At 38.2% G+C, this 25248-nt stretch overlaps 2 protein-coding genes across 4 annotated transcripts; both read left to right on the top strand.

Annotated features, from left to right (window-relative positions):
* The first annotated feature begins 1407 nt into the window (after window positions 1-1407).
* RBFA (ribosome binding factor A) lies at window positions 1408-15652 on the top strand. 2 transcript variants are annotated; one of them, XM_083359670.1, is made up of 7 exons: window positions 1409-1647; window positions 3007-3049; window positions 3944-4120; window positions 11749-11861; window positions 12508-12592; window positions 13946-14016; window positions 15073-15652. In XM_083359670.1, exons 1-7 carry the CDS (start codon window positions 1436-1438, stop codon window positions 15428-15430), a joined length of 1059 nt encoding a protein of 352 aa, XP_083215796.1. In that variant the 5' UTR covers window positions 1409-1435; the 3' UTR covers window positions 15431-15652. The 2 variants fall into 2 exon arrangements, with proteins under 2 accessions (XP_083215797.1, XP_083215796.1); XM_083359671.1 differs by lacking the exons at window positions 12508-12592; window positions 13946-14016 and having other exon boundaries at window positions 1408-1647.
* A 4949-nt stretch (window positions 15653-20601) lies between these two features.
* LOC310637379 (nuclear transport factor 2-like) lies at window positions 20602-23066 on the top strand. 2 transcript variants are annotated; one of them, XM_083357751.1, is made up of 4 exons: window positions 20602-20703; window positions 21912-21983; window positions 22177-22275; window positions 22613-23066. In XM_083357751.1, the coding sequence occupies exons 1-4, from the start codon at window positions 20605-20607 to the stop codon at window positions 22724-22726; spliced, it is 384 nt and encodes a 127-aa protein (XP_083213877.1). In that variant the 5' UTR covers window positions 20602-20604; the 3' UTR covers window positions 22727-23066. The 2 variants fall into 2 exon arrangements, with proteins under 2 accessions (XP_083213877.1, XP_083213876.1); XM_083357750.1 differs by lacking the exon at window positions 20602-20703 and adding an exon at window positions 21522-21653.
* The last annotated feature ends 2182 nt before the right edge of the window (window positions 23067-25248 follow it).

The raw sequence follows: 25248 nt of genomic DNA, 5'->3' as shown, positions 1-25248 counted from the left end.
TATTATGTATGCATAAATATATATTCTAATGGAAAACTTTGAGATAATTGATGTGTTTAGGAGTGCATATATACCATACTTGTGAAATTTGGGAACATATAGTTTAAGCTATCCTACATGTTCAAATTTTGTAGTGTCTATCATTGCAAATACTGTATGTTACTGAAGAACTCCTGGATGTTTAATCCTGTAAAATATTATTGAGGTGAAATTTACAAGTTCATAGTAGAGCAGTAACTCTCAGATGTGGCCAGAATGATAGATTATGGGAGCTGCTATTTTTTTTTTAGTTTGGGCGATAGGAAAACATGTCCCATAATATAATCAGAAAAAGAACAAATACATACATCAGCATAGTGTAATATCAGACTATCGGTAGGTCTGGAGAGACCAAAATTTGATTCTCCTGTGGGCCATGGAATCTCCTTGAATGACTTTGGCCCAGTCGCTCTCAGCCTATCCTACTTCACAAGATTGTTGTTATGGAGAAATAATAATAACGATATTGCCTATCCCAGGTCCTTGGGAAGGATTCACTAGGTGGACTAAAATGCCCAAATCCAGTCTGAACATCTGGCTGACTGTGCAATGGACCACAGTAATAGGTGCCTTGAGTGCAATCCCAAAACAACTGGGGCACCATTGAATACCATCAGCATTGACCAATTTACCATCAGTCAGTAGGAAATGCAGTGTATGCCTACCAGCATACACAAAGGACAGCACAGCAGGAGGCTGATGGTGCAGATCAGCAGAGGGGTTGGACAGCTCCGGGCGATAACTGCCCACTCAGGATAAGCCTAATGAGTTAAGCTGTTGACAGCCCCAGGCATGGTCAGCCTGGTGGGAAGCCAGGATCTACACCCATTGTCACCTGCACTGGCAGGAAGCCCAGGTTTGAACTGATTGGATGCCATCCACCTGGGCAGGTACAAATAGACGCCAGGCTTCCCTGTTTCCCCAGTTCATTCTGTTCAGAATAAACTCATCTTTACCCCAGCTCTGTGTCCGTCTCTATGTGAAGCACGCGACTTTACAGGAAAAGACAGCTTTACTCAGAACAGCTGACATCTTGCAACGACCCCTCTAATTATAGTACTATTCAATATCCACATCTGCCTCTCCCACGTCCTTGGGAAGGACTCGATAGAATAGATGGATACAAATGCCAAATCCAGTCTGAACTGACTGTGCCCATCCAAAATAAAGCAAGCCAAGCTGCCTTAACTCCTCGAGAAACAGCGGATAGTAAGTCTACCAAATCGGGCACCATAAACGAGGTGACTTTATCGAAGCTCATGTCCCCAAGAAGTCCTCCTCGTCGCTGGGGGCGCTGTAGAAGGATCTCTCTTACAGGCGGGTGTAGCGAGTGCGCGCATCCGGAGGAAGCGCGGCTGGGCCCGCCTTCCCAGGCGTTCTAGAACTCTGGGTTACAATGTGGAACGTTCGAAACGGCTTGAGGGTGGCTGTCGCCGCCGCCGCCGCTGTCACCTCCGTAAGAAAACAGGCGAGTTTGCCTTGGTTGCTTCCGGCTTTGGGAGGCCCGTCCGCGATAACCTGCCCCGGCTGTTCTCGGGCTCTGCACTGTTCCAGACGACTCTGCCGATCCCCTAATGAATTGCTCAGAAAGTTCCTGGTAAAAAAAAAGTGAGTGGATCCCCTCCATTTGTCGCCGACAAACTCAGCGGGTGCTGAAATACGGAGCGATAATGGCTTCGCGGACAGATGTTTGCTTCTTTCATCTTTTCCGGAAGAGCCTCGCTCATCCTCCCGCGGCGCGATGGGCAGGGTCGCTCTCCTAACCGAGAGCTCTTACAAACCTGGTCGCAATTTTCCCTTCTAAATTATACCAACCCCCCCCCCCCGATTTTTCTTCTTCTTAACACAAGCTTGACCCCATTTCTCGGGTACGTCCGCCTCCCCCCAAATCAGGGGTAGGCAACCTCGGCTCTTTTATGACTCATGGACTTCAACTCCCAGAATTCCTGAGCCAGCTTGGCTGGCTCAGGAATTCTGGGAGTTGAAGTCCATGAGTCATAAAAGAGCCGAGGTTGCCTACCCCTGCCCCAAATCATTCTCAGAAGTAATAGAGTAAAATAGCCGTTGCACTTGCAACTCTATCCTTCATATCAGAGGTCCCCAACCTTGGCAACTTTAAGACTTGTGGACTTCAACTCCCAGAGTTCCTCAGCCAGGCTGGCTGAGGAATTCTGGGAGTTGAAGTCCACAAGTCTTAAAAGTTGCCAAGGTTGGGGAGCCCTGCCTTATATACTCAGAAGCAAGCTGTACTTAAGGAAACTGGTTCGGAGTTAAAGATACTTTAAGTGTTAGCCTTAAAGAGTCATTCTTTGCATGGTTTTAGAAGGCAGCTTCTAAACTTGACTCTAAGCATGTTACACTGATTAGGACAATACCTGCTTGTGCAGAGTTCATACAATGCTTTTAAATACTGTTCTATTATCTGACAATAATAAATGCTTTATTGAATGTTTAGCTGTTATGATGAATAAGCCTGTATTTAAGTTAGTCTGTTGTGACTTAGGTTATTGTAAAATACTGAGTCTAAGCTTATAAATTTTAGAACTCTGAATGGCCATCTTCATTTGCTGATTTGACTTTTACTTATGTGTGGTATGAACCTTTAATTATTCAATATTACTGTGTTTCAGTAAGGCTGTCTTTCTCAACCTTGGCAACTTTAAGATGTGTGAACATGCATGCAAGCTGGGAATTTTGGGAGTTCAAATACACACATCTTAAAGTTGTCCAAGTTGAAAAACTGCTATAAGGGGTAATAGTAAGTTATGATTTTATTGGTGAAGCATGTCATGTTTCTTCATGAACAAAAAGTAGAACTAATGAGTGAGTTGTGATCGCTTTTAAACTATTTAGCGCCCTTGTTAAAATTATTTTTCAGGTAGATTTTGCAAAATAAAATAACACAGGAAAATATATTTTTATAGTTATTAAAGCAGAAAAGTTATTTTTTTCCTCTAATCTTTAAAGGAAGAAGTTTTGGTACTCTAATCCTACACTTGGATCTGAAATGGTAAGAACAAAAAAAATGCCTTAATCTAAAGGCAATGTCTTAATCAGCATATTTCATAAATTTTGTATAATTCCTATATTATGATAATTGTACTAGATCATGTGGCTTTCTCAGGGAGGGTTCAAGTTGCATAAAGCAGTAGCAGCTACTTTTTGCTTTCATTGAACTTGTATTTCATACTGAATTAGAAATAAGTAAATAATTGTTATGCTATTGTATTTTGACATTCACAGTTTTCATCAGAGAGTGGTGTAGGAATAAAATAAAGCCACATTAACACCTAAATAGCAGCATTAGGTTGTTATTTACAGATATTGTAAAAAGGACTCAAATATTTATATAGGATATGTATATAAAAATAACAAAATTTAAGAATATAGGTATTTGAAATAGCTATGCTGAAAAGTCTTGTTCATATTCTGGTTATGTAGAAGAAATATGTCATCTCTGTAAATTAAATACATATATTTAAGAAAATATGACATATGAAGAGATATATGATAAACATATATAATTGAAACTATTGTTTAATATTGAGTTATGCTTGACCTCTCCATATGGTAGGCAGTTCCTTTTAAAAGTTAAAATATAATGAAATGTGATTATACATATGTAAACGTTGAAATCTAAATTCAGCTATATAATTATGAGATGTAATTGAAATTCACCTCTTTGTTTCCAGTTTTCATTTCAGTTTCTATAGAATGGTAGGAACTACTGTTTCCACTTAATTATTATGGGCAAGTTGGTATTAAAAGTATGGGGAAAATAAGTAACGAAAAGCAGAAAAACTATGACAGTTCTACTGGATCCTTAAAGAAATGCACTCCACTCTAAAAAGTTATACCTAATGCTAAAATTATTTGTTTTCTGCAATTTCTTGTTTTTTTAAAGCTGCACAAATCATCCAGCTTGACAAATGTTTTAAAGCTATCACCTCCGAAGATTAGGAAACCAGATAGCATTCGTAAGAAAACTTTGGATGTTCTGTTTTTTCAAGCTGTGAGGGACCTACTGAGCACCCCTCTAGTTGGCCAAGAACTTTATAATCTCAATGTGGAAGTGTTTAAGGCAAGTACAAATCATACCAATCCGGCAAAATCATTTAATTATGTGTCAAAGCAGAAACATCTGATTTTGTGATTGTGTCCAGGAAACTGTGCAGATGTTGCTGTGATTTATTGCATTTGATTGCATTAACAACTGTTCTACATGCATTGCATATGGTTTATTGCCTTTCTTTATTGCATTGGATTGTCATGGTATCAAGAGCAGTTTTACTATATTATAAATCAGAGGTGGCTCAAGAATTCTAGGAGTTTATGGAGATTCTCAGTCATCCAGGTCATAGTTATCCCAAAGATGCTTTGCCACGAGGCAACTGGACTTTCTTGTTTTCCTTTGAAGACATTTTGCTTCTCATCCAAGAAGCTTCTTCAACTCTGACTGGATGGTGGGGAATGGAAAGATTTATACTACTGCAGACAGCTGTTCATTTGCATTCTTTTAGCGAGTTGTTTAAAAGCTACCTGGAAGTTTATCTGTGTCTTCAGGGTCACCTGAGTAGTGCAAATGGGTGTGGAGCCTTCTTGGAACTGCTGAAAGGACTGTGTTGTAGACTGGAGATAGATGATGCCGTATTCCTTCCCCTCTGTTGAGAGAGGGCTGTTCAGTTTTGACATAGATGGCGTCTTTGACCCCTCTTTCACCCAGCGGTCCTCTTTGTCCAAAATGTAGACTTTGCTGTCTTCGAAAGAGTGGTATTTGTCTTTTAAATGCAGATGGACTACTGACTCATCCAATGGGACCCTGAAGACACAAAGAAGCCTCCAGGTAGCTTTAACAACTCGCTAAAAGAATGCAAATGATCAGCTGCCTGCAAGGAGTATAAATCTTTCCATTCCCCACCATCCAGTCAGAACTGAAGAAGCTTCTTGGATGAGAAGCGAAACGTCTTCAAAGGAAAGCAAGAAAGTCCAGTTGCCTCATGGAAAAGCATCTTTGGGAATTCTGGGAGTTGAAGTCCATCATTCCCTTCCTCTGTTATAAATTGATAATGCCATTTTATATCAGACCTGCTTATGCTATTACATTGAGTTTGCAGTCCTACTCAGCTGGAAGTTATTTAAAAAAAGCTCTGTAGACACAGCTGTACCATTACTCGTGATCTACTAGCAGGAGGGCTTAAAACAGAGTATTCCTTCAACATATTAGTAATGGCTGCAGACAAAGGATTCAAAAAATCCTTATTACATGAATGGTATCACCTTGAGAGAGGCTATTACAGGTAGTTTTCAATTTACAACAGTTCATATAGTGACCATTTCAAAGTTACAACAGCACTGAAAAAAGTGACTTTCAATCATTTTTCACACTTCCGACCGTTGCAGCATCCTCATGAGCAAAATTCAGTTCTTTGGCAACTGATTCATATTTATGACACTTGCAGTGTCCCGGGGTCATATGATCCCCTTTTGCAACCTTCTGACAAGCAAAGTCAATGGGGAAGCCAGATTCACTTAACAACCGTGCAACTAAATTAACAACTGCAGTGATCCATTTAACAACTGTTACAAGAAATGTTGTAAAGTGGGGCAAAATTCACTTAACTGTTTCACTAAGCAACAGAAATTTTGGGCTCGTAGTACTTCATCTCTTGTTGTCTTCTTTGTAAACCGTACATGTTTACATGTTCACAGTTTATTTCTTCTTGCGTAGCTTGAATTGAAGCGAAATGTCTCATCTACCTCTAGCTGAATTTCTCCTCGATCTGCCTTCAGAGCCTCCTCCAGGACGTCAATAATCACCTCCGCTATGTTTTCTTCTCTATCCTCAGGGATATTTTGAAATCTTAAATAATGTTGCGCTTTTTCCATCTCTAAAGTCTTGATTGCATTCTCTAATTTTTCATTTTCTTGTAGTAACATTTCTATCTTTTTATCGTTCTCATCTGTTTTTTCTTCAATTTTGTGTATTTATTGTTGATTTTTTATTATCATTTGATTCTGAGCTTCAAATTTTCCCTTTCTATCCAAAATTTCTTCATTTAGTTTCTCCAGTTTACTTTGCGTCTTTCTGTGATTTTCTTGCATTTCCAGGTGGTTTTTTTCCAATGTCTCTTGATTTTTTAACATAAGTTCTTGAAGAAATTTTAATGAAGTCTGTGTTTCACTTTGAGCAGTGCTTATCTTTTCACGGTCCAACTTTGCGTCAATAGATCCCTGTGTTGTAGGACTGGATTGTCCTACTGAGGGTGCAGAAGAAATTTTCTTCATAAGTCTAGTAATATTTGATGAAGTCATTTTACAGCTTACAATCTAAAGCCAAAACTACATCTGTTTAGATTTAGCCAAATTCAATAAAAGTAGCTTTGAATCTCAATCTCACAGCAAGGCAGTCTTATCATTTGCAGGTGTCCTTTGTCAAGGTTACTTCAGTCCACAACAGGTTTTTCAATTCTCACAGTATATCAGAAATTTCGTTCTTCTTTCTCCACTAGATGTCCTCCTTGGCTTATTTATCAATGTCTGATATTTTTAACAAAGAATCTTTCCCCCTCTTTATAATTACTCGCCGCTTTTAATCCTTCTGGTGGTCTTTACTTTTCAGCCCTTTCCCATCAGGGGCTCAACATTTATAATCCTCAAGGAGAAGGAAAGAGAAAATCTTGTTCACCCAGCTTCAGTACGCAGTTGAAATTCCGCTGATTTATAGTCCTTTTTCTTCCTGCTGGAGACGACTATGGCTGCTGGATCTTGGCAGCCTTTTCCTTCGTTTTTCCAGAGGGTCCTACAGTTTGCTCCGATCGGGTTCCCCCTGATCTGAGCTCCTGAAGTATCCCTCCTCCTTCATTGCCCCTCCAGGGCAACTTTCCGACCCTTTAAGGGTTGCTAGACGAAGAAAAACCAAGCTGGAAAGCCGAGCACCGGCTTTTCCCAGTTGTCCCAACGGCTGCCAAACAACAAGAGATGGAGTACTACAGAAAGTTAGAGATGAACCAATACAATATAAAAATAAAGAAATTGTGGTCTTAAAGCAAATACCCAAGAGAGTTAGAGACACACGAAGACAGTATCACTTTTTGACCACGAAGCTGATTGCCAATGGTATAAATTTCAGGTGGTTGATGCCGGAAGGCATCTTAATAATCTGGAACAATACAAGATATAGACTGGACTCAATTTGGAAAGCAGAAGATTTTGAAGTGAGGAATAGGTCAATTTTAGATGGAGTGAAACTAAGCCAAGGGAAGAGTAAGGAGCAGAAACAAACAGAAGAGAGGACCCAATGAGCAACTGCACAAACAGAAGAACAGAAAGAGGCAATTTATGCACCGAATAATAATCAAGAAAAATTCTACAAAAACTTACATAGAAAAATAATAGAAATGGAGTATCAAAATATTTGCCTACTAGGAGATTTCAGTGCAATAATAGATGGAAAAATTGACTATAAAAGTAACAAAACAGGGAAAAGTGGAAGAGGAAGATTACCGAAGACATTTTTTTGATATGGCGGAGGAAATTGAAATTCAAGATGTTTGGAGGGAAGTTAATCCACAAAAATTGCAATATACTTTTTATTCAAATAGCCAAAAATCCTGGTCAAAGATTGATATGATTTGGATGACTGCTGACGTGAGAATGAACGTTCAGGACATTGAAATAGAAACAGGCATATGGGCAGATCATAATCCTTTGAAAATGACCTGGAAAGGAATACAAAAAGGGCCAAGATGGACTTTAAATCGTTCCATATTAAAAGAAAAAGAATTTATAGAGTTAACAAAAAAGAAATGGAATTCTTCTTCAAAGAAAATAAAAAAGAAGATACAACAGCACAAAATGTATGGGATACAGCTAAAGCGTACCTTAGAGGTATAGCTATAACGTATATGGCAAGGAAAAATAAACAGAGAAAACAGCAATATGTATTATTAAAAGAAAAATTTGGAAAGTTAGAATTAGAACTGCAAAGAAATCCACAAAAAAGACTTTAAAAAGAGAAATGGACATAATAAAACATAAATCTGGTAGACTCAGAAAAAGTGGCAGAACAGATAAAAAGAGCGGAACAAAAATGTTTTGAAAATGCCAATAAGCCAGGAAGATGGTTAGCTTATAAACTTAAAAAACAGAAAGAAAAAAAAGATACATAATTTACTCGATGGGAAAGATTATTTACAATATAAAAATGAAGAAATAAAAAAGATAGTTAAAGAATTCTATAAGGAACTGTATAAGGAAGAGACTTCAAGAGAGAAAACTGTAAAATATTTGGAAGAAAGTAATCTTCCAAAGATTTCAGAGACATTTTAAAATATGTTAGATGAAGGGGTTACAATGATGGAAATAACAGAGGCCAAAAAGAGAGAAAAAAATGGGAAAACACCAGGTCCAGATGGACTTCTGGCGGAGTTATATAAGAACTTACAAGAGATATTAAGCGAACCGTTGAAAGATGTTTGTAATGGACTTTTATTAGAAGCTAAAATGCCAATATTACTTTAATACCAAAAGAAGATTCGGATTTGACCCAGATTAAGAACTATAGACCGATCTCATTGCTCAATGTGGATTATAAAATTTTTACTTCAATAATGGCGGAGAGATTGAAAAAATATTTAGTTGAATTTATACACCCAGATCAAAATGGCTTTTTACCAAAGAGACAAATTAAAAATAACTTAAGAGTGATAATACATGTATTAGAATACTATGAGCTACATCCAGGGAAACAAATGGCATTAATATTCTTAGACTCTCAAAAGGCATTTGATAATCTTTCATGGCAATTTATGATTCATCAATTACAAATAATGGACTTTGGACAGAATATTATAAATATGGTAAAAAGAATATATAACAAACAAACAGCCAAAGTGATTGTGAATGGAGATTGTACTGAGAGCTTTGAAATAAGGAAAGGCACAAGGCAAGGATGCCCTTTATCCCCTTTGTTATTCATTTTCACTTTGGAAGTTTTAAATCGAAATATAAGACAAGATACAGAAATTAGAGGCTTGGGGATAAAGGGTGAAACATATAAATTACAAGCATTTGCTGATGATTTAGTATTTATTTTGGAAGAACTCTTGGAGATGATCAAAAAATTGTGGGGGAAGATAGAACAATATGGAGAAATGGCGGGACTAAAAATAAATAAAGAAAAAACTAAGATAATAGTTAAGAATCTCACGGATAAGCAAAAAAGCCGATTGTCAGAAGCAACAGAGGTACATTTAGTGAAAAAGGTTAAATATTTGGGTATATATTTATCAGCCAAATGCTCAACAATAAAAGAAGACAATTATACAAGGTTATTGAAACAAATAAAGCTAGACTTGGAAAAGTGGAAGAATTTACAATTGTCATTACTAGGAAGAATTGCTACAGTTAAAATGAATATATTGCCTAAGATTTTATTTTTATTTCAAACAATTCCGATAAAACTTGGGGAAAAATTCTTCCAAGAGTTGAATTCATTAATTTTGAAGTTTGTATGGGAAGGAAAAAAAAGCTAGAATAGAGATGAAAACGTTGCAAGATGCTAAGGAAAATGGAGGCTTTGGCCTACCTGAGTGGCCTTTGTATTATCAAGCATCTGTATTAACATGGGTGAAAGAATGGATAATGCTTAGGAATAAAAGGTTGTTATATTTGGAGGGACATGACTTACAATTGGGGTGGCACGCTTTTTTGTGGTACGGGAAAAACAAAATCCATAAGTATTTTCAAAATCACTGTATTAGAAATGCTTTGATAACAGTATGGGGAAAAATTAAAACGAAAATATATGTAAAAATTCCAGGGTGGTTATCAACGACGGAAGCTTTCTCACACCCAAATTTGTTAGATTTTGAAAAAACTTGGACATATAGAGATATTTTGAAAACTGATGGGACATTAAAATTGAAATGAGCTGGAAAATCAGGGCATCAACATGTCATGGTGGGCATTGTTACAAATACAGAATAGATATGGAAAAGATGTGAAACTGTACGAATTTTATAAAGAACAAACTGTATTTGATAAGATATTGTTAACTTCTAATTAGAAATTAATTAAGAAAATGTATAGTTTTTTGTTAATTTTAGAGATGGAAAATGAACAAACTAAAGAGACAATGACAAGGTGGGCGAAAAGCTTTGGTTATAATATAGAATTAGAAAAATTATGGGAGAGAAATTATAAATTGACGATGTCAACTGTGTATAAAGAAAATTTCTATAAAATGTTTTATAAATAAATAAATAAACCTTTATTGTCAAAGTACAACATGTGTACATTGAGATTAGCTGAGCCTCCCCCTCCATGCTCTCTCCCTCCAACACATTTGCCACCAGCAAGATTAAGCAAAAATGTTTTAAAATGTGTCAGGTAAATGTTGGAAATGTAAACATAATTCAGGTACGTATTATCATATCTGGTGGACATGTGACAAAGTAAAGGCCTACTGGAAAAAAATACATGCTTGGTTAGAAAAAAATATTAGGAGAACATGTAGTATTTAATCCTGAATTTTTTTTATTAGGTATAATACCAGAAAAGATTAATAAGCAAAATTTATATTTGGTTCTACATATTACAATGGCAGCAAGAATAAGCTATGCGCAATGTTGGAAGAATGAATGAATATCATCAGAGGAAGAAGTAATTAAAAAAATACTGGAATGCGCTGAGATGGACAGACTAACTATGAGGCTGAAAGACAAAGAAACAGAATATTACCAAAGCTGGAATTTATTCTACAAATGGCTAGAGGAGAGAACCAAAGAGTAGGACTTGATTATGTATTAGCGTTTTATGAACCCAGATCACACACTGATTGAAAAATTAACATATGTACGTAGAGAGAAAAAAACAATAAAAAGCTTACTATTAAAAAAAAGAAATTTTGGGCTCAATTGTGGTCATACGTTGAGGACTACCTGTACTTCTCTTTACATTGGTGTTTAACCCTAAACTCTTCAGGATTTTGTTTCTTTGGAAGACCCCAACCATCCTTTTCCAGTAGGGAAGAGGAAAGACTCTTTGCTCTTTTATAGAGAGTTCCCAGCATCACTGCTATCTTCGTTGTTTTTGTTAGTTTTTAATATTTGATGTTTGGTGCTTCCCAGTAATGGGACATTTTGCTTTCCTGCTACTGTGTTATATTCAGTTGACTTTCTCTGATTTAAAATCCAAGCGTATGGATAACTTGCTTTTGTCATTGGAGAGTTGGGGTATGTTCAGAAGTTTATAAGTGTAGCTATTTCATTTCCGAATATCCCATGAAATATGTAGAAATGTACTGACATCTAAATTTCTTCCAACACCTAAATAATAGTGTAATTTCCATTGGTTTCCAGCAGAATTAAGATTACGCTCAATTGTATCTGCAATATTGGAACCTCCCTACTTTAAAATGGAACTTGTACTTCTTGGGAAAACTGTATTTATATATAACTGATAGCTTCTTCCATTTTCTTGTAGAACAATTATCCTTCAATTTATGTTCTTTTTTCTTTCTTGGGTAATAATTCCCTCTTGAATGTTTGTGAAGTAGAAATATATCTTCGTTCCACCACCAATCATTGATCTAATAGCACTTGTTTTGACAGCAATCTCCATCACTTATGTAGGTTTGTAATAGAATTGTTTGTAGCGCTCCTTTCCAATGTGAAATTGCATTTAAATTTAGTATTTTAAATTTCTTAGGCTTCCCTCACGTCGGATTTTTCAGCATGTCGCATATATTGGAAGAGTTCTGGCAGTGCAGAAAAGGATGAATGTATTCAGCAAATTCTACAGAGAAAAGCATCATATATTAGGTACCAGTATGGTGTATGTATGGTCAAGCAAACATCCCTTAAGAATTGGCTGGTGTTGGCCTGTAGAATGGGGATGCTTATAAAAAAAATACAATGGGACTCCTTCACAGTTTGACACCTGGAAGTAACAGAACAATTGCCCACAGGTAGTTCTCACTTTACAACTATTCATTTAGTGACTGTTTGAAGTTACAATGGCACTAAAAAGTGACGTGATTGTTTTTCACACTTATATCCATTTCAGCATCCCCATGATCAGGTGATCAAAATTTGGGTGCTTGGCAACTGACATGTACTTATGACAGTTGCACTGTCCTGGGGTGGTGGTTATGTGATCACCATCTGTAACCTTCCCAGCTGGCTTCTGATAAGCAAAGCCAGTGGGGAAAGACAGATTCATTTAATGACTGCATGATTCACTTAACAACTAAGGTGATTTACTTAACTCTGGCAAAAAAAAGTAATAAAAAGGGAAAACTCACTTAATAACTGCCTAGCTTAGTGACAGAAACGTTAGGCTCAACTATGGGCATAATTTGAGGCCTACGTGTATAACTTAAACCTAGTCCATCTTTCAGAAAGAAGCTTGCAGATAATGCTTTTACGTTGTCTTCATATAGACGTTAGAATATTTTTTTCTTTCTAGACATCTTCTGATATCGTATCGTATCCGGGTAAATGTTCCTTCAGTAATATTTGTTAGGGACAGAGAAGAGGAGGCTATAAGAGAGGTAAGAAAGACATTTCCTATATGTCTGTATTTTTAGGATAATTTAATTGAAGTTCTTTTCTTTAAAATTGTAGTTTGCTATATAACAGGCTAGTTTCTTATAATAGGTTTGTCTTTATACAACCTTAAGATAGCTAAATCTTCTGTTTACATGTATATAGTTTACATACGTATTATATGTTTACAGCATGTGTATAATATGTATGTAAACTACATAGCTATCTTATGTTTTGTAAAGGTAAAGGTTCCCCCGCACATGCGTGCTAGTCGTTTCCGTCTCTAGGGGCCGGTGCTCATCTCCGTTTCAAAGCCGAAGAGCCAGCGCTTGTCCGAGGACGTCTCTGTGGTCATGTGGCCAGCATGACTAGACGCCAAAGGCGCACGGAACGCTGTTACCTTCCCACCGTAGTGGTCCCTATTTTTCTACTTGCATTTTGACGTGCTTTCGAACTGCTAGGTTGGCAGAAGCTGGGACGAGTAACAGGCGCTCACTCTGCTACGCGGCACTCGGGATTCGACCTGCCAAACTGCCGACCTTCTGATCGACAAGCTCAGCGTCCTAACCCACTGAGCCACCGCGTCCCTTTTTTTTTGTAAAGGTAGAGTAACATAATTAGGAGGGAAAAAAAGATTGTGAAAAAACCACATGGCTCATTATGACTACTACCTGGTGCCTGTTACAAACAGTTGTAGCAAGACAGCTGCTGCATGAAAGCCATACATTGCTTCACAGTCACCCATTGAGGCTTGCTGACCTGTGTTAAGGAACCTGATTGATGATGCACTTAACCCTTCTCTTGGCCCCTGCCTAGTCATCTCCTACAAAATGACTACAAAAAAAGTATGCAAATATAGCATCTTTAAGGGTACCAACTGCAGTTGACCTATTCCCCAATTTCCTAGAGCTCTAAACCTGCTGAAGACTGCTATTTTGTGTTCTCCTTGAGAAGAGCAGCTGTCTGGAGCATTTGTAGGTGATCTCAAGTCTTCGCCTTGTCTGGACAAGAATAATTGAAGAGCCATTCTATTCACCATCTCTTCATTCTGCCTCAGTCATCTTTAGTCCACCATTTCTTCCTCTGGAGGTCCCACAATTTTCCCAAAGACTCCTAATATTTTTTAATTATTTTCATAAAATGATACAGATTTCATCTCTTTGTGAGAGCCTTGAAAAAAGTCCTATTGACCACAAATAATTTTCAAGATAAGTGGAAGTCTTTTTAACATTGGGTTATGCTTGAAGCCAACACACAAAATGTATGGGATTTGGAATTTATTTATATTAGGATTGTGAATAGAACAGTCTTTATTTCTGGACAATTTCAATGTTTTCATTCCTTTTACATTGATACAGGTTGAGAAATTATTGGCAATTGCTGATATGGGGCCTGAAGAAGAAAATGAATTATCTCAGAATGATTTCAGGTAAATTAGTAAAGCAACTGCAATCCTGAGCTAGTGAAAAATATCCTCAGGTAGTCCTCAACTTACAACCTCAATTGAGCAAAAAATTATGTTGCTAAGTGAGAAATTTGTTAAGTGAGTTTTATCCCATTTTACGACTTTCCTTGCCACATTTGTTAAGTGAATCACTGCAGTTGTTAAATTAGTTAACACGGTTGTTAAGTGAATCTGGCTTCCCCATTGACTTTGCTTGTCAGAAGGTTGCAAAAGGTGATCACATGATCCCAAGACACTGCAGACGTCATAAATATGAGTCAGTTAACAAGCACCCGAGTGTAAACCACGTGACCCATTCAGGTGTTGCAATGGTCATACGTGTGAAAAATAGTCGTCACTTTTCAATGCTGTTGACTTCAAATGGTAATTTGAAGTAATTGAACTGTGGAGGACTGCCTGTATCTAGGTAAAGGTAAAGGTTCCCCCGCACATGTGTGCTAGTCGTTTCCGACTCTAAGGGCCAGCGCTCATCTCTGTTTCAAAGCCGAAGAGTCAGCGCTTGTCCGAGGACGTCTCCGTGGTCATGTGACCGACATGACTAGACGCCAAAGGCGCACGGAACGCTGTTACCTTCCCACTGTAGTGGTCCCTATTTTTCTACTTGCATTTTTACATGCTTTCGAACGGCTAGGTTGGCAGAAGCTGGGACGAGTAACAGGCGCTCACTCTGTTATGCGACACTTGGGATTCGACCCACCAAACTGCTGACCTTGTGATCGACAAGCTCAGCCTCCTAACCCACTGAGCCACCACGTCCCTTGTGCCTGTATCTATTGAATGCCTTTTACTAGAAAAAGACTATAGAAATTTCCAGTTGAGCAGTTGAAAGACTGATTATGTTACATGGTTTTTCTATCTTTATCCCCTCTTTTAACTACAGGGATGACTTAAAACTCTGGGAGGGTAAGAGACACTTCCCTAAGTGGTACAGATTGCAAGGAATCAGCAAAAATCAGGAGTATAAGCAAGTATCAGATATCTTAGGCCTTTTTGTTTCATTGTTTACTCCATTTCTTGCAGTGAGGAAAGATCCGTTGTGGCTGATACCCATGTGGACCCCTCCACCCACACAAATCTGTTTGGAATTGATCATGAAGCATTAAATAAGCGAATAATGGAATACAAAAAAATGAAAAAGAAGGAGGTATTGGAAGGGACTTCAATACTAGAGACACAGTTGGCTGAGATACGGCAACACCAAAAGAAAAGGAGATGGAAGAAAGCTAGGAAATCTTACGACGACGACCTTAATCCTGAGGAATATTTGTTGGAGAGATACAGTAAAGATGATTGGGACAGTGAAGTTTCACCTTTAGAGAATGAGGAACTGGAGTACAAGCCAAAGGAAGATGGCAATGAATTAGAAAAAGAAAAGTAGCACTCTCAACTTTAAATGAATTTATGAAACTGTGGATCAGTTTGAACTACTCCCATTACAAAACATTCAATAATTGTCTTGTTGAATGGAGAATATATTGCAGCTGAAGTTCTCCTTTATGATTCATTTCCCCTTTTCCTTATTTATATAACCATAGTTTGCGGTTATATCTCATCCTGGCAGCCTATGATTAGTTTTATTAAAATTGACTTGTTAAACCTGCTATAACCCTTGTGGAATCTTTTGAGTTAGATGAGCTATAAAAAAGTACAGATAGTCCTTGACTTCCATTGCCAAGCAAGACACTTAAGTGAGTTGTACCCCCATTTTATGACTTTTTTTGCAGTTGTTAAGCGAATCATGTACCGTAGTTGATAAATGAATCTGCTCTCTCCATTAACTTTATTGGAAGCCAACTGGGAAGGTTACAAATGGTGGTCACATGACTCCAGGAGACCACAGCTATCATAAATATATGCCAGTTACCAAGCATCCAGATTTTGATCATGTGACCATGGTGATGCTATAATACAGAGGTTCCCAACGTTTTGGGCACCAGGGACCAGTTCTGTGGAGAGAGGTTTTTCCGCAAACCAGAGGGTGCATGGTTTTGTGCTGCCTGCATCCCGCGGATGGGGCTTTTGTTTGTGCGGACCAGTTGTGTGGCCCAGTACTGGTCCATGGACCGGGGGTTGGGGACCCCTGCTATAACAGTTGTGTGAAAACCGGTCATAAATCACTTTTTTGGTGCAGCTGTAATTTTGAACGCTCACTAAACGAATGGTTGTAAGTTGAGAACTACCTGTAAATCAATAAGTCATCTTGTTTTAATGTGTGATCTGACTTACTACTGGTAGTTGTAAAGATCAGGTAGACAAGGCAGATCATAACTTGTAATTTCATTGTCAATGTTACCGCCTCCTGAAGGCCTTATTTTCTTACGAGTTTTTATATATTAGAATTAGCCTTGTGCTCAAGAACTAATGATTAGGTTCTTGCCTAGCATCTTCTGACTAAATATTCCACAAAATCAGGAAATGCTCAGGTTTCCCCATCTACCAGTATATGCAATAATGTTGGATATTATTTAAGCATCAAATGAACATTTTGGTGGTAGCACCTGGCAGAGCTTGTGTGGGCTGTGTGTGTGTGTGTGTGTAGTGGTTAGAATACAGTACTGCAGACTAATTCAGCTCACTGCCAGGAGTTCGATCCTTACCAGCTCTGTAAAATGAGGAGCCAGGACCCAGATTATTGGGGGCAATATGCTGACTCTGTAAAACCACTTAAGAGGGCTGTAAAGCACCATGAAGCGGTATATAAGTTTAAGTGCTATTGCTATCAAGAATCCAGATTGATTTGAAAATACCCACAAACAACATTTTTTTAAAAACGACAAGGGCAAACAACCTCCATCATAATGTCCAGAATGCTGTAGGGCAAGGATCTTCAAACTTGGCCTTTTTATGACTTCTGGACTTCAACTCCCAGAATTCCTCAGGCATGCTGGGAGTTGAATTCCACAAGTTATAAAAGGGCCAACTTTGAAGACCCCTGCTGTAAGACTTCATTCATACAGACTCTAGGAGTTGAGTTCGAACTTGAAGATATATTTAGCTTTTTACCAATACATGTTTAGTGGTTTTCTAATGGACCAAAAGCAACCACGTTAGATATAGTTCTAAGTGCAAAGTCACACAAGTGCTGTTCCGCTCCCATACACTGACATTACACCAGAGGCGGTCAAATGAGCTTGAGACATTACACCAGAGGCGGTCAAATGAGCTTGTGGAGGTGCAGAGTTCCAAGTAAATCTGATCTCCTTTTGCAAAGAGAATCTAGTCTTCAGCCAACAAACCAGCTTTTATGCAATAACAATAGAACTGCCCAGTGGCAGGAAATAAAGATAACTGTCTATTGCCTATTTCCTGATTATAAGGATAGTCAGGCATATTCCTAGTTATGGCCTGTTTATGTCACTGATCTTCAGCAAACTGCCAGGTGCATAAAAGAGATTTTGTCTGTAGAGATGTTATGGGAGAACAAAGTTCCTGGAAATCATACAATGCAAGGATTAAATGGGGTCTTGAGAATTATTTAGTGTAGCCTGCCCAGTACTTTACAGAAATCTAACCAATATCTTGTTTGTTTGTTTTTTGCATTTTTAAAAGTAGACATGCTATTTTAGATTATCTAAAAGGGAAAAGCAAGTGATAACTTCAACAATAAAGAAAAGTGGAAATCGTGCAATATTTGCCCAGGAAAAATGTACTCCATCCTTAAATGTGTAATCTGATATTGGAGAAAAAAGCAGTCCTCTACAGAAGGTGCATTCTGGAAAAAGTGTTGTCACTAAATAATTGAAAGGAAAAAATAATAATGTGGAAAGTGCCCGTTATCTACTGGCCCTTATTTACCATGATAAGAAAAGTCAGTACAGGTAGTTCTTAACTTAGGACCACAGTTGAACTCGATTTCTGTTGCTAAGTGAGACAGTTAAGTCAGTTTTGCTCCATATTACAACCTTTCTTGCCATAGCTGTTAAGTGAATAACTGCAATTAAATTAGTAACACTGTTGGTAAGAGAAGCTGGCTTCCCCATTGACAGCTTGTCAGAAGATCACAAAATGTGATCACATGACCCCAGGACACTGCAACCATCATAAATATGAACCAGTTGCCAAGCATCTGAATTTTGACCACATGACCCCAGGGATGCTGCAAGGGTCCGAAATGTGAACAATGGTCGTAAGTCACTTTCTGCAGTGCTGTTGTAACTTCAAAAGGTCACTAAACGAATGGTTGTAAATCAAGGATTATCTGTACAGTACTCGTTATTTATTACCTAGAGAAAACAAGGTGCAACATATAATTCTAATAAAGATACTTACTAGGTAGTATTTCTGCAACTTGCAGGAATTATATCAGAAGCAATGACAAGCATCAGCGTTATTATTCTAGATCTCGGTTTTCTGATGTGTTAACATTTAGTATAGCTGCACATGCTCATAAACTACCGTATATCCCAAAATACCTTCTACTCCAATTTACGCCAAAAATGGCTCTAATTCCTAACGTAACATTTGTTATCTGCATACCAAGAGATTCTATTTCACATGCTCGACTGAATTCAGAGGATCTTAGAGATTACAGTATAAAACTGTATTTATACTGCAAACTTAATTTGCTACTACAGCAAACCATTCCGGCTCAAACCGAAATCAGCACAGAAATTAAACGGAAACATCCCGCCTCCGAAGTACTTTTTAAGAGCTGGCGGTCAAGCCACCATTGGACGAGGCAGGCGTGACGTATCCGATTTCTGCCGCTCGCCCGGGACGCCACCTGCTGGTGATCGAGCGTTAACGCTGCTGACCGAGACTTTCAATGGGCAGATGGACTGAAAAACTGCGGGAGCCTGGAAGACAGTTTTCTGCGCGATTTTGCGGCGCTCGATTTTCAGACTGACCTTTCCCTGTGAGTTGCATCTCCTACTGTGACTTCGCGAGGTTCCGTATCTTATTCATCCCAGCCACAAATAGCGGGGATGGGGGCGGCGGCGGCCCCCTTCCGATCTCATGTGCTTTTCATGCCCTGCTGCTTGCTCGAATTTCTGCAAGATTCCCCTGGCGCTTCCACCGGACCCGGTGCACTCGTGGGCTGAATCCTTCCTCCAGATTCAGGAGAAGTGCCCCGGTCCCCTTCTACACCTGGTGCTGGCGATAGGCGAGGATAAAAGCAGATCGCAGCTCCGGAAGCTTTAGGCGCGGGTCGGCATCGGGTGTCAGCGTCGGAGCGAGTTTGGCGATGTCTGGAGTGATATAACGTGCAAACGGCGGCATGCAGGATTAGGGGGAGGTCCGCATAGCTTGTTAGAGTGCGTGTGGCTTTACATAAAAGAGCAATCAAAAAAAGGACAGTTGCTTGCCGTGACATTGGAAGCTTTAAAACAGTTTAAAAAAAACAACAACTTGGCCACTTAAAATGGGTAGACTTCAACTTCCAGTATTCACGTATGTTAAAAGTGGCCAAGTTTGAGAAACGCTCTTCCAACTGTCTATGGAAATTCTTAACCATCCAGATACTGGTTATCCTGAAAGTGTTTTTTCCAAAAGGTAACTGGACTTTCTTGGTTTTCTTTTCCTTTGAAAACATTCTAATTCTCATCCAAGAAGATTCAAAGTCTGTGTGTGGGGGGAGGGGGGAAGAGAGATGTCTACTGTAGTTGTTTTTTTTTTTGAAAAAGCACCTTTGAGACGCTGCTTTTAACGTCCCCCAGATCGGATCTACGCAATATTTTTCTAGACGCCAACGAGTTTGGTTGCCTCCAGCAATTCCAAATTATCCTCCCCAGGGAGCTTCCGCCTGCTCCGGGGAAACGACCCCACCGAAGAACGAACGGGTGGGCGATCGGAGTTCAGTACATTGCGTCCAGAAGAGGCCTGGTCCCCCAGCATTCAGAGAATGGAGACAGCGGTTCTAGGAAATACAGTCGCTAACACGCAAGTTCAGGAATAGTGTATATTTTCAAGATTAACGGAAAAGTGCCTGTTCTTGGAGGAAGCGTGTGGCAAATAAATGTGTGGATTATGCGGTTTGTTCCCCTCCCCCATTATTTACTCAGATCTGACCTATTGTGTTCACTGGGAATAATTTGCATCTAAGGCAAGTTTGTTAAACAAACCCATTCTTTCTGTTCATTCAACATACTAAGACAAAACCAAACAGCCTTCTTGTATGACCTGTGAATCCAGTCAGTGAAACTCCTAAATGGATCTACAGCTTCATAGTTCGATGCATGTTTTAGTATTAAACCCTACTGTGGTAAATGGGATTTACTTGTACGTAGGAATTCTGCCAGTGCTGTAATATTAAACATGCTTGCATGTTATTGGAATATACTTTCAACTAAATAATTATAGAAATATAATATAAAATCAACAAGAAAGAGTGAATGGGTGAGTTAGAAGACTTGGTGTATATTACAGGTCTAAATTTAAAACCTACGTGACATGAAGTGATTCAAATTTTGTAGACTTCTATCCATTCTTTCATTTAATTTCAGACTTGGTTGTACATAAGGTGAGGTTGCGATTACCTTGCTTGGTTTTCAACTGGTATTTCCATTTTGGTAATAAAGACTGCCCTTTTTTTCTCTTTTGCAGGTCTGCAAAATGGCAGAAAGGCCAATGTGGGAGCAAATTGGAACAAGTTTTGTACAGCTGTATTATCAACAGTTTGATACCAGTAGGGAACAATTAGGTGCCTTTTATGTATGTATCAACATGTCTTTGCTCAAACAGTGATTATCCAGTTGATGCAGTGAATGGATTATTGGCTTGAAAGCTCTGTTGTTTCTACTAAACAGCAAAAGTTGTAGTTCAAAGGCATTAATTGAGCAATTTCAAGCAAGGCTGGTGGAAAACAACTACAAGTGGTCCTTGACTTATAACTGATTCTCAGCAAGTGTTTGAAATTACAATACATAACCTCCTCCAAAGGTATTAGCCCAGCCTCTGTCCCTCCCATGAAGTCACATGACAATGTTTTGGGCATTTGGCAAGGTGCCCAGACTTATAGCCATTTGCAACATCATGTAGTCAGGTGGCCACAATTTACAATGGTTTTGCCCAAAACAAGTGTTTACTTCCTCCGTTTCTGTCAAAAATGCCCTATAGAGAACAATGATTGCTTAATAATTAACTGCAAAAAAGGTATAATTGGTTGATCACATGAATATCTTGCTTTATGATCATCAAGAGTTATGACCATAATGGGCAGACTCTATTATGGTCATGAATTGAGGACTGTCTGTAGCTGTTTTGCTTCATGCTGGCCAGAATAGAAGTTTGGCAGCTTGTTCTCAATAGGCAGTTTGGCCTTTGTATTTATAAGTCACGGTTTGGGGTTGGCATGGCTGGTGAGCTCTTATTAGGTGTTCTGGGAGATTGGGCTAGTTTGGATTGAAATCCAACTCCTTTTTATCCATATCCCTTTTATGGCTTTTGATCTATGTCTATTATAATTTAGCATCCCTTTTGCTGTTACATTATCTTTGCTCCCATTGACACCGTGAGTGTGCACAGATGGAGATTAAGCTAGAAACCAAAATGGACAATCTTTTTATTTTCTGGAGAGCGACATATAGCTAAACTTTTAAGAAATTCCTGTCAAGTGATGAATGGAGGAGTTGAAGATGCCAGTGGCAAAAAAATGGATATTGGTACATATTTTGGTAGCTTCTTCCTCTCTCCAGCTCCTTTTTTTCTTTCCTTCTCTGACAGGTTTTTATAAGAATAATTTCTGTCTATCATTCCGAGGTCCAATAGATAGAAACTATTGCAAAAGTCTTGGGAGGGTGGGTGGATAGTTCATTGAGGATTTCTTGCCTGAGGCTAGATCTCTGATTATTTATTTGTATATTTTCTTTTCTTTGATAATTTCATTATGCATATTACTGAAACATGTCCCTGTTTCACAGACAGATGCTTCCTGTTTGTCTTGGGAAGGTCAGCAGTTCCAAGGAAAAGCTTCAATTATGGAAAAACTGCTGGTATGTTATTTATCAGGCTATAATACATAATTGATTAATGTTATCTGAACATTTCATGCAGTGACTTTAAATAATTACTTGGAAAACGCTTCTTAATGGGAAGGCCAGATAAGAGTTTTCATGGACTCCCTCAGTGGATTTCTATGGATATGTGGTATCTTCTGAGGACTTAATGGGTTTTTTTTTATAACAGACGCTTCCTTTCCAAAAAATTCAACATAATATAACATCCCAGGATCATCAGCCAGCTCCTGATAATTGTATCCTTAGTATGGTTGTTGGTCAATTGAAGGTGAGATTTGTTATATCTGCGGTTAAAATCTATTCAAAGCTTCTAAGACTTAACATTAAAGCCGGAATATTAAGGCATCCAGAGTGTTAAATTGTTTTACAGAATTTTTCTCGAAGTATGTTAGTTGCAATATAATGCATAAAATAGCTCTATCAAAATATGGCATCAGATCCGGAACAATCTTATCAAAAGCATTAAATCCTTTTGATGCATTTCTGCTGAAACCAGTGAGCCTCAGAAATGCATGCATTTGCTTGCTTTTTTCTATAATATTTAAATTATTGTGGAATTTATATCTTATTTATGAACTTATTAAGCTTGTATTCTCTCATGGTAGGTGGACAATGATCCAGTAATGGGATTCCATCAGATGTTTGTTCTCAAAAACATGAATGACAAATGGGTTTGTTGTAATGACATATTTAGGTTGGCTCTTTATAATTTTGCCTGAAATTTCTGCTCTTGGTTTACACTTACAAATATCGTATAAACATTGGTTTTAAATGTGTTTGAGTTATTTTCTTTCTGTAACTGCAAACTGAAAAGCATTTATCTCCTGTTAATTGAAATAATTTAAAATAGTTGCAGTATTAGACATCCTTTAATGTAAAACATTTAATACTTTATAAGAAAACAGTTTTAACTATATGAGGCTTGTGAAGATACGCAGTGTATATTTCTCATACAAGCAACAGTTTGGCAATAAAATAATCTGTGTGTGGTTTTAGTGAACCAAAACGAATTGCTATGTCTGTATACCTTTTTTTCCCATGATTCAAATTTAATAAAATTTTCATATTACTTCTTAATGTGATGTTTATTCAGAAAAATAATCATCATTTGTTGCAAATGTTCTGTAGCCATGTACATACATATGTTATGTAAAGTCGCGTGCTTCACATAGAGACGGACACAGAGCTGGGGTAAAGATGAGTTTATTCTGAACAGAACGAACTGGGGAAACAGGGAAGCCTGGCGTCTATTTGTACCTGCCCAGGTGGATGGCATCCAATCAGTTCAAACCTGGGCTTCCTGCCAGTGCAGGTGACAATGGGTGTAGATCCTGGCTTCCCACCAGGCTGACCATGCCTGGGGCTGTCAACAGCTTAACTCATTAGGCTTATCCTGAGTGAGCAGTTATCGCCTGGAGCTGTCCAACCCCTCTGCTGATCTGCACCATCAGCCTCCTGCTGTGCTGTCCTTTGTGTATGCTGGGAGGCATACACTTCATGTTAATTCATGTAAGGGTGTCAATGATGCAACAGGGCAAACCACTGAAAACTGAAGCTGATTAAACTGATGTTATAAATCACCATATGAAAAAGAAATATGATCAATGGGTCTGCCTTCTATATTACAAGATTTAACTCAAGTGGCAACATGAAAATTTCCCATCCACAATATTAATCTAGTTTAAACAAGATGGGGTCATGTAGTTAGTTTTTCAAAATGGTAGCAAAGAAGTGATGTAATTTCTGCTACTCCCATCCTCTTTCAACCTGTATCTTTGTAATACCTTGTGTTTGAACAAAAATCCCTTCAATATTTAACATGTAGCAAACAAAACCTCCATAAATTTATACCATTCTGTTTTCACCTTATTAAAAAAAAGTTGAATGCAGTTTCTAGAGTAAGATGCCTTCTTTTACGAAATAAAATAGATCATAAAAATATAAACATGCAGTTTTCAATATGTAGTGATTCTGTTGCATAATGTACCTTGTTTTCTTACCAGTGAGTAGTTTCTTACTCAGATTTAATTTCCTTTGAAGGGAGATTGCTGAAGAGGAACTGGAATTTTGTACTATTTAGATTTATTAAAAGAGGTGCAGTGTTTACCACCTAAATGTTGCAACTGAGCTCCAATCCATGTCTCTGAAATTTGATTTAAAAGGAACCACTTAGCATCCCAAAATGCTTTCAGAGGTTAAAACATAGCCTTCTGCTTCATTGCAATCTATAACTCAGACATTGCATTATTTACCCTTTGTTTGGAAAAGGGGAAGGTGGGTTTTTAAATATTATTTATCAAGACTGTTGACTTGAAGGCATCAAAATAAATATTTTTTTTCTTCATTTACCATGAAATGTTTTTCCCCGTAAATGATGTGAGTCCTGATGTTAGGCCACTTATTTCTTGCTAACACATGATTTCAAGGAAAAATACACCTTCGAAGAAAAAGATATGTAATTTTCCTTGATTTCTGTTATATAATCAGGCAATGAGGTAGGGCAATTCCAAAATTATTCTGCAAGATGAAAACTTGAGAGCCTTTGATAGTATTGGATGGAAGAATAAATGCAATACTTGAGGGAAATGTACATCTAATAAGTATAGGGGCATACATAAAATTCTTCATGGGTTGAGGATAGAGCAATGTTAATTTCAGGAGATGTGTCTCTTGCCCCTTAGATACAGTATATGCTAGTCAGCCCCACATTTAGCTAGCTATGAAGTGGCAGCATCAATGTATTTATATATCTGCTATAGAAAAAGTATATGCAAGTGGTATGCTGCTTGCCCCATATCTTCCATCTTGCGATATTGCTCAAAATTTAGAGCCAGTTTTAGACTGGCAAAATTCATGGCTTGGAAGAAAGGGTGAGTGCCCTCTCCCCAATTGTGAATGATGTATTGTGTTAGATTCTAGCAGTTAGAAGATTACAACTTGAATATTTGATTTTCCAATGGACCGTTCTCCCAAGAGAATTTTCTCACCTGTGCTATTTATTGATTCTCCATATAGGAATATCAGATGCTTACATATCTCAAAAACAAGGTAAACTGAAGCTATAGCAGGGGTGTCAAACTCTCAATGTCACATGATGTGTCACGATATATTGTGGCTTTTTTGCCATTGCTGGCAATGGGTGGGTGCGGTTTCGCTATGATGCATCCAGCCCGCAGGCCGACAGTTTGACACCCATGAGCTATAGGTTGTTCTCCTTTGAATGAAATCAGCACATCATCCC

Source organism: Vipera ursinii (genome assembly GCF_947247035.1).
Source record: "Vipera ursinii genome assembly, chromosome: 3".
Taxonomy (NCBI): Eukaryota; Metazoa; Chordata; class Lepidosauria; order Squamata; family Viperidae; genus Vipera; species Vipera ursinii.
The sequence above is the reverse complement of the archived record's forward strand: the minus strand, read 5'-3'. Positions and strand labels throughout refer to the sequence as shown.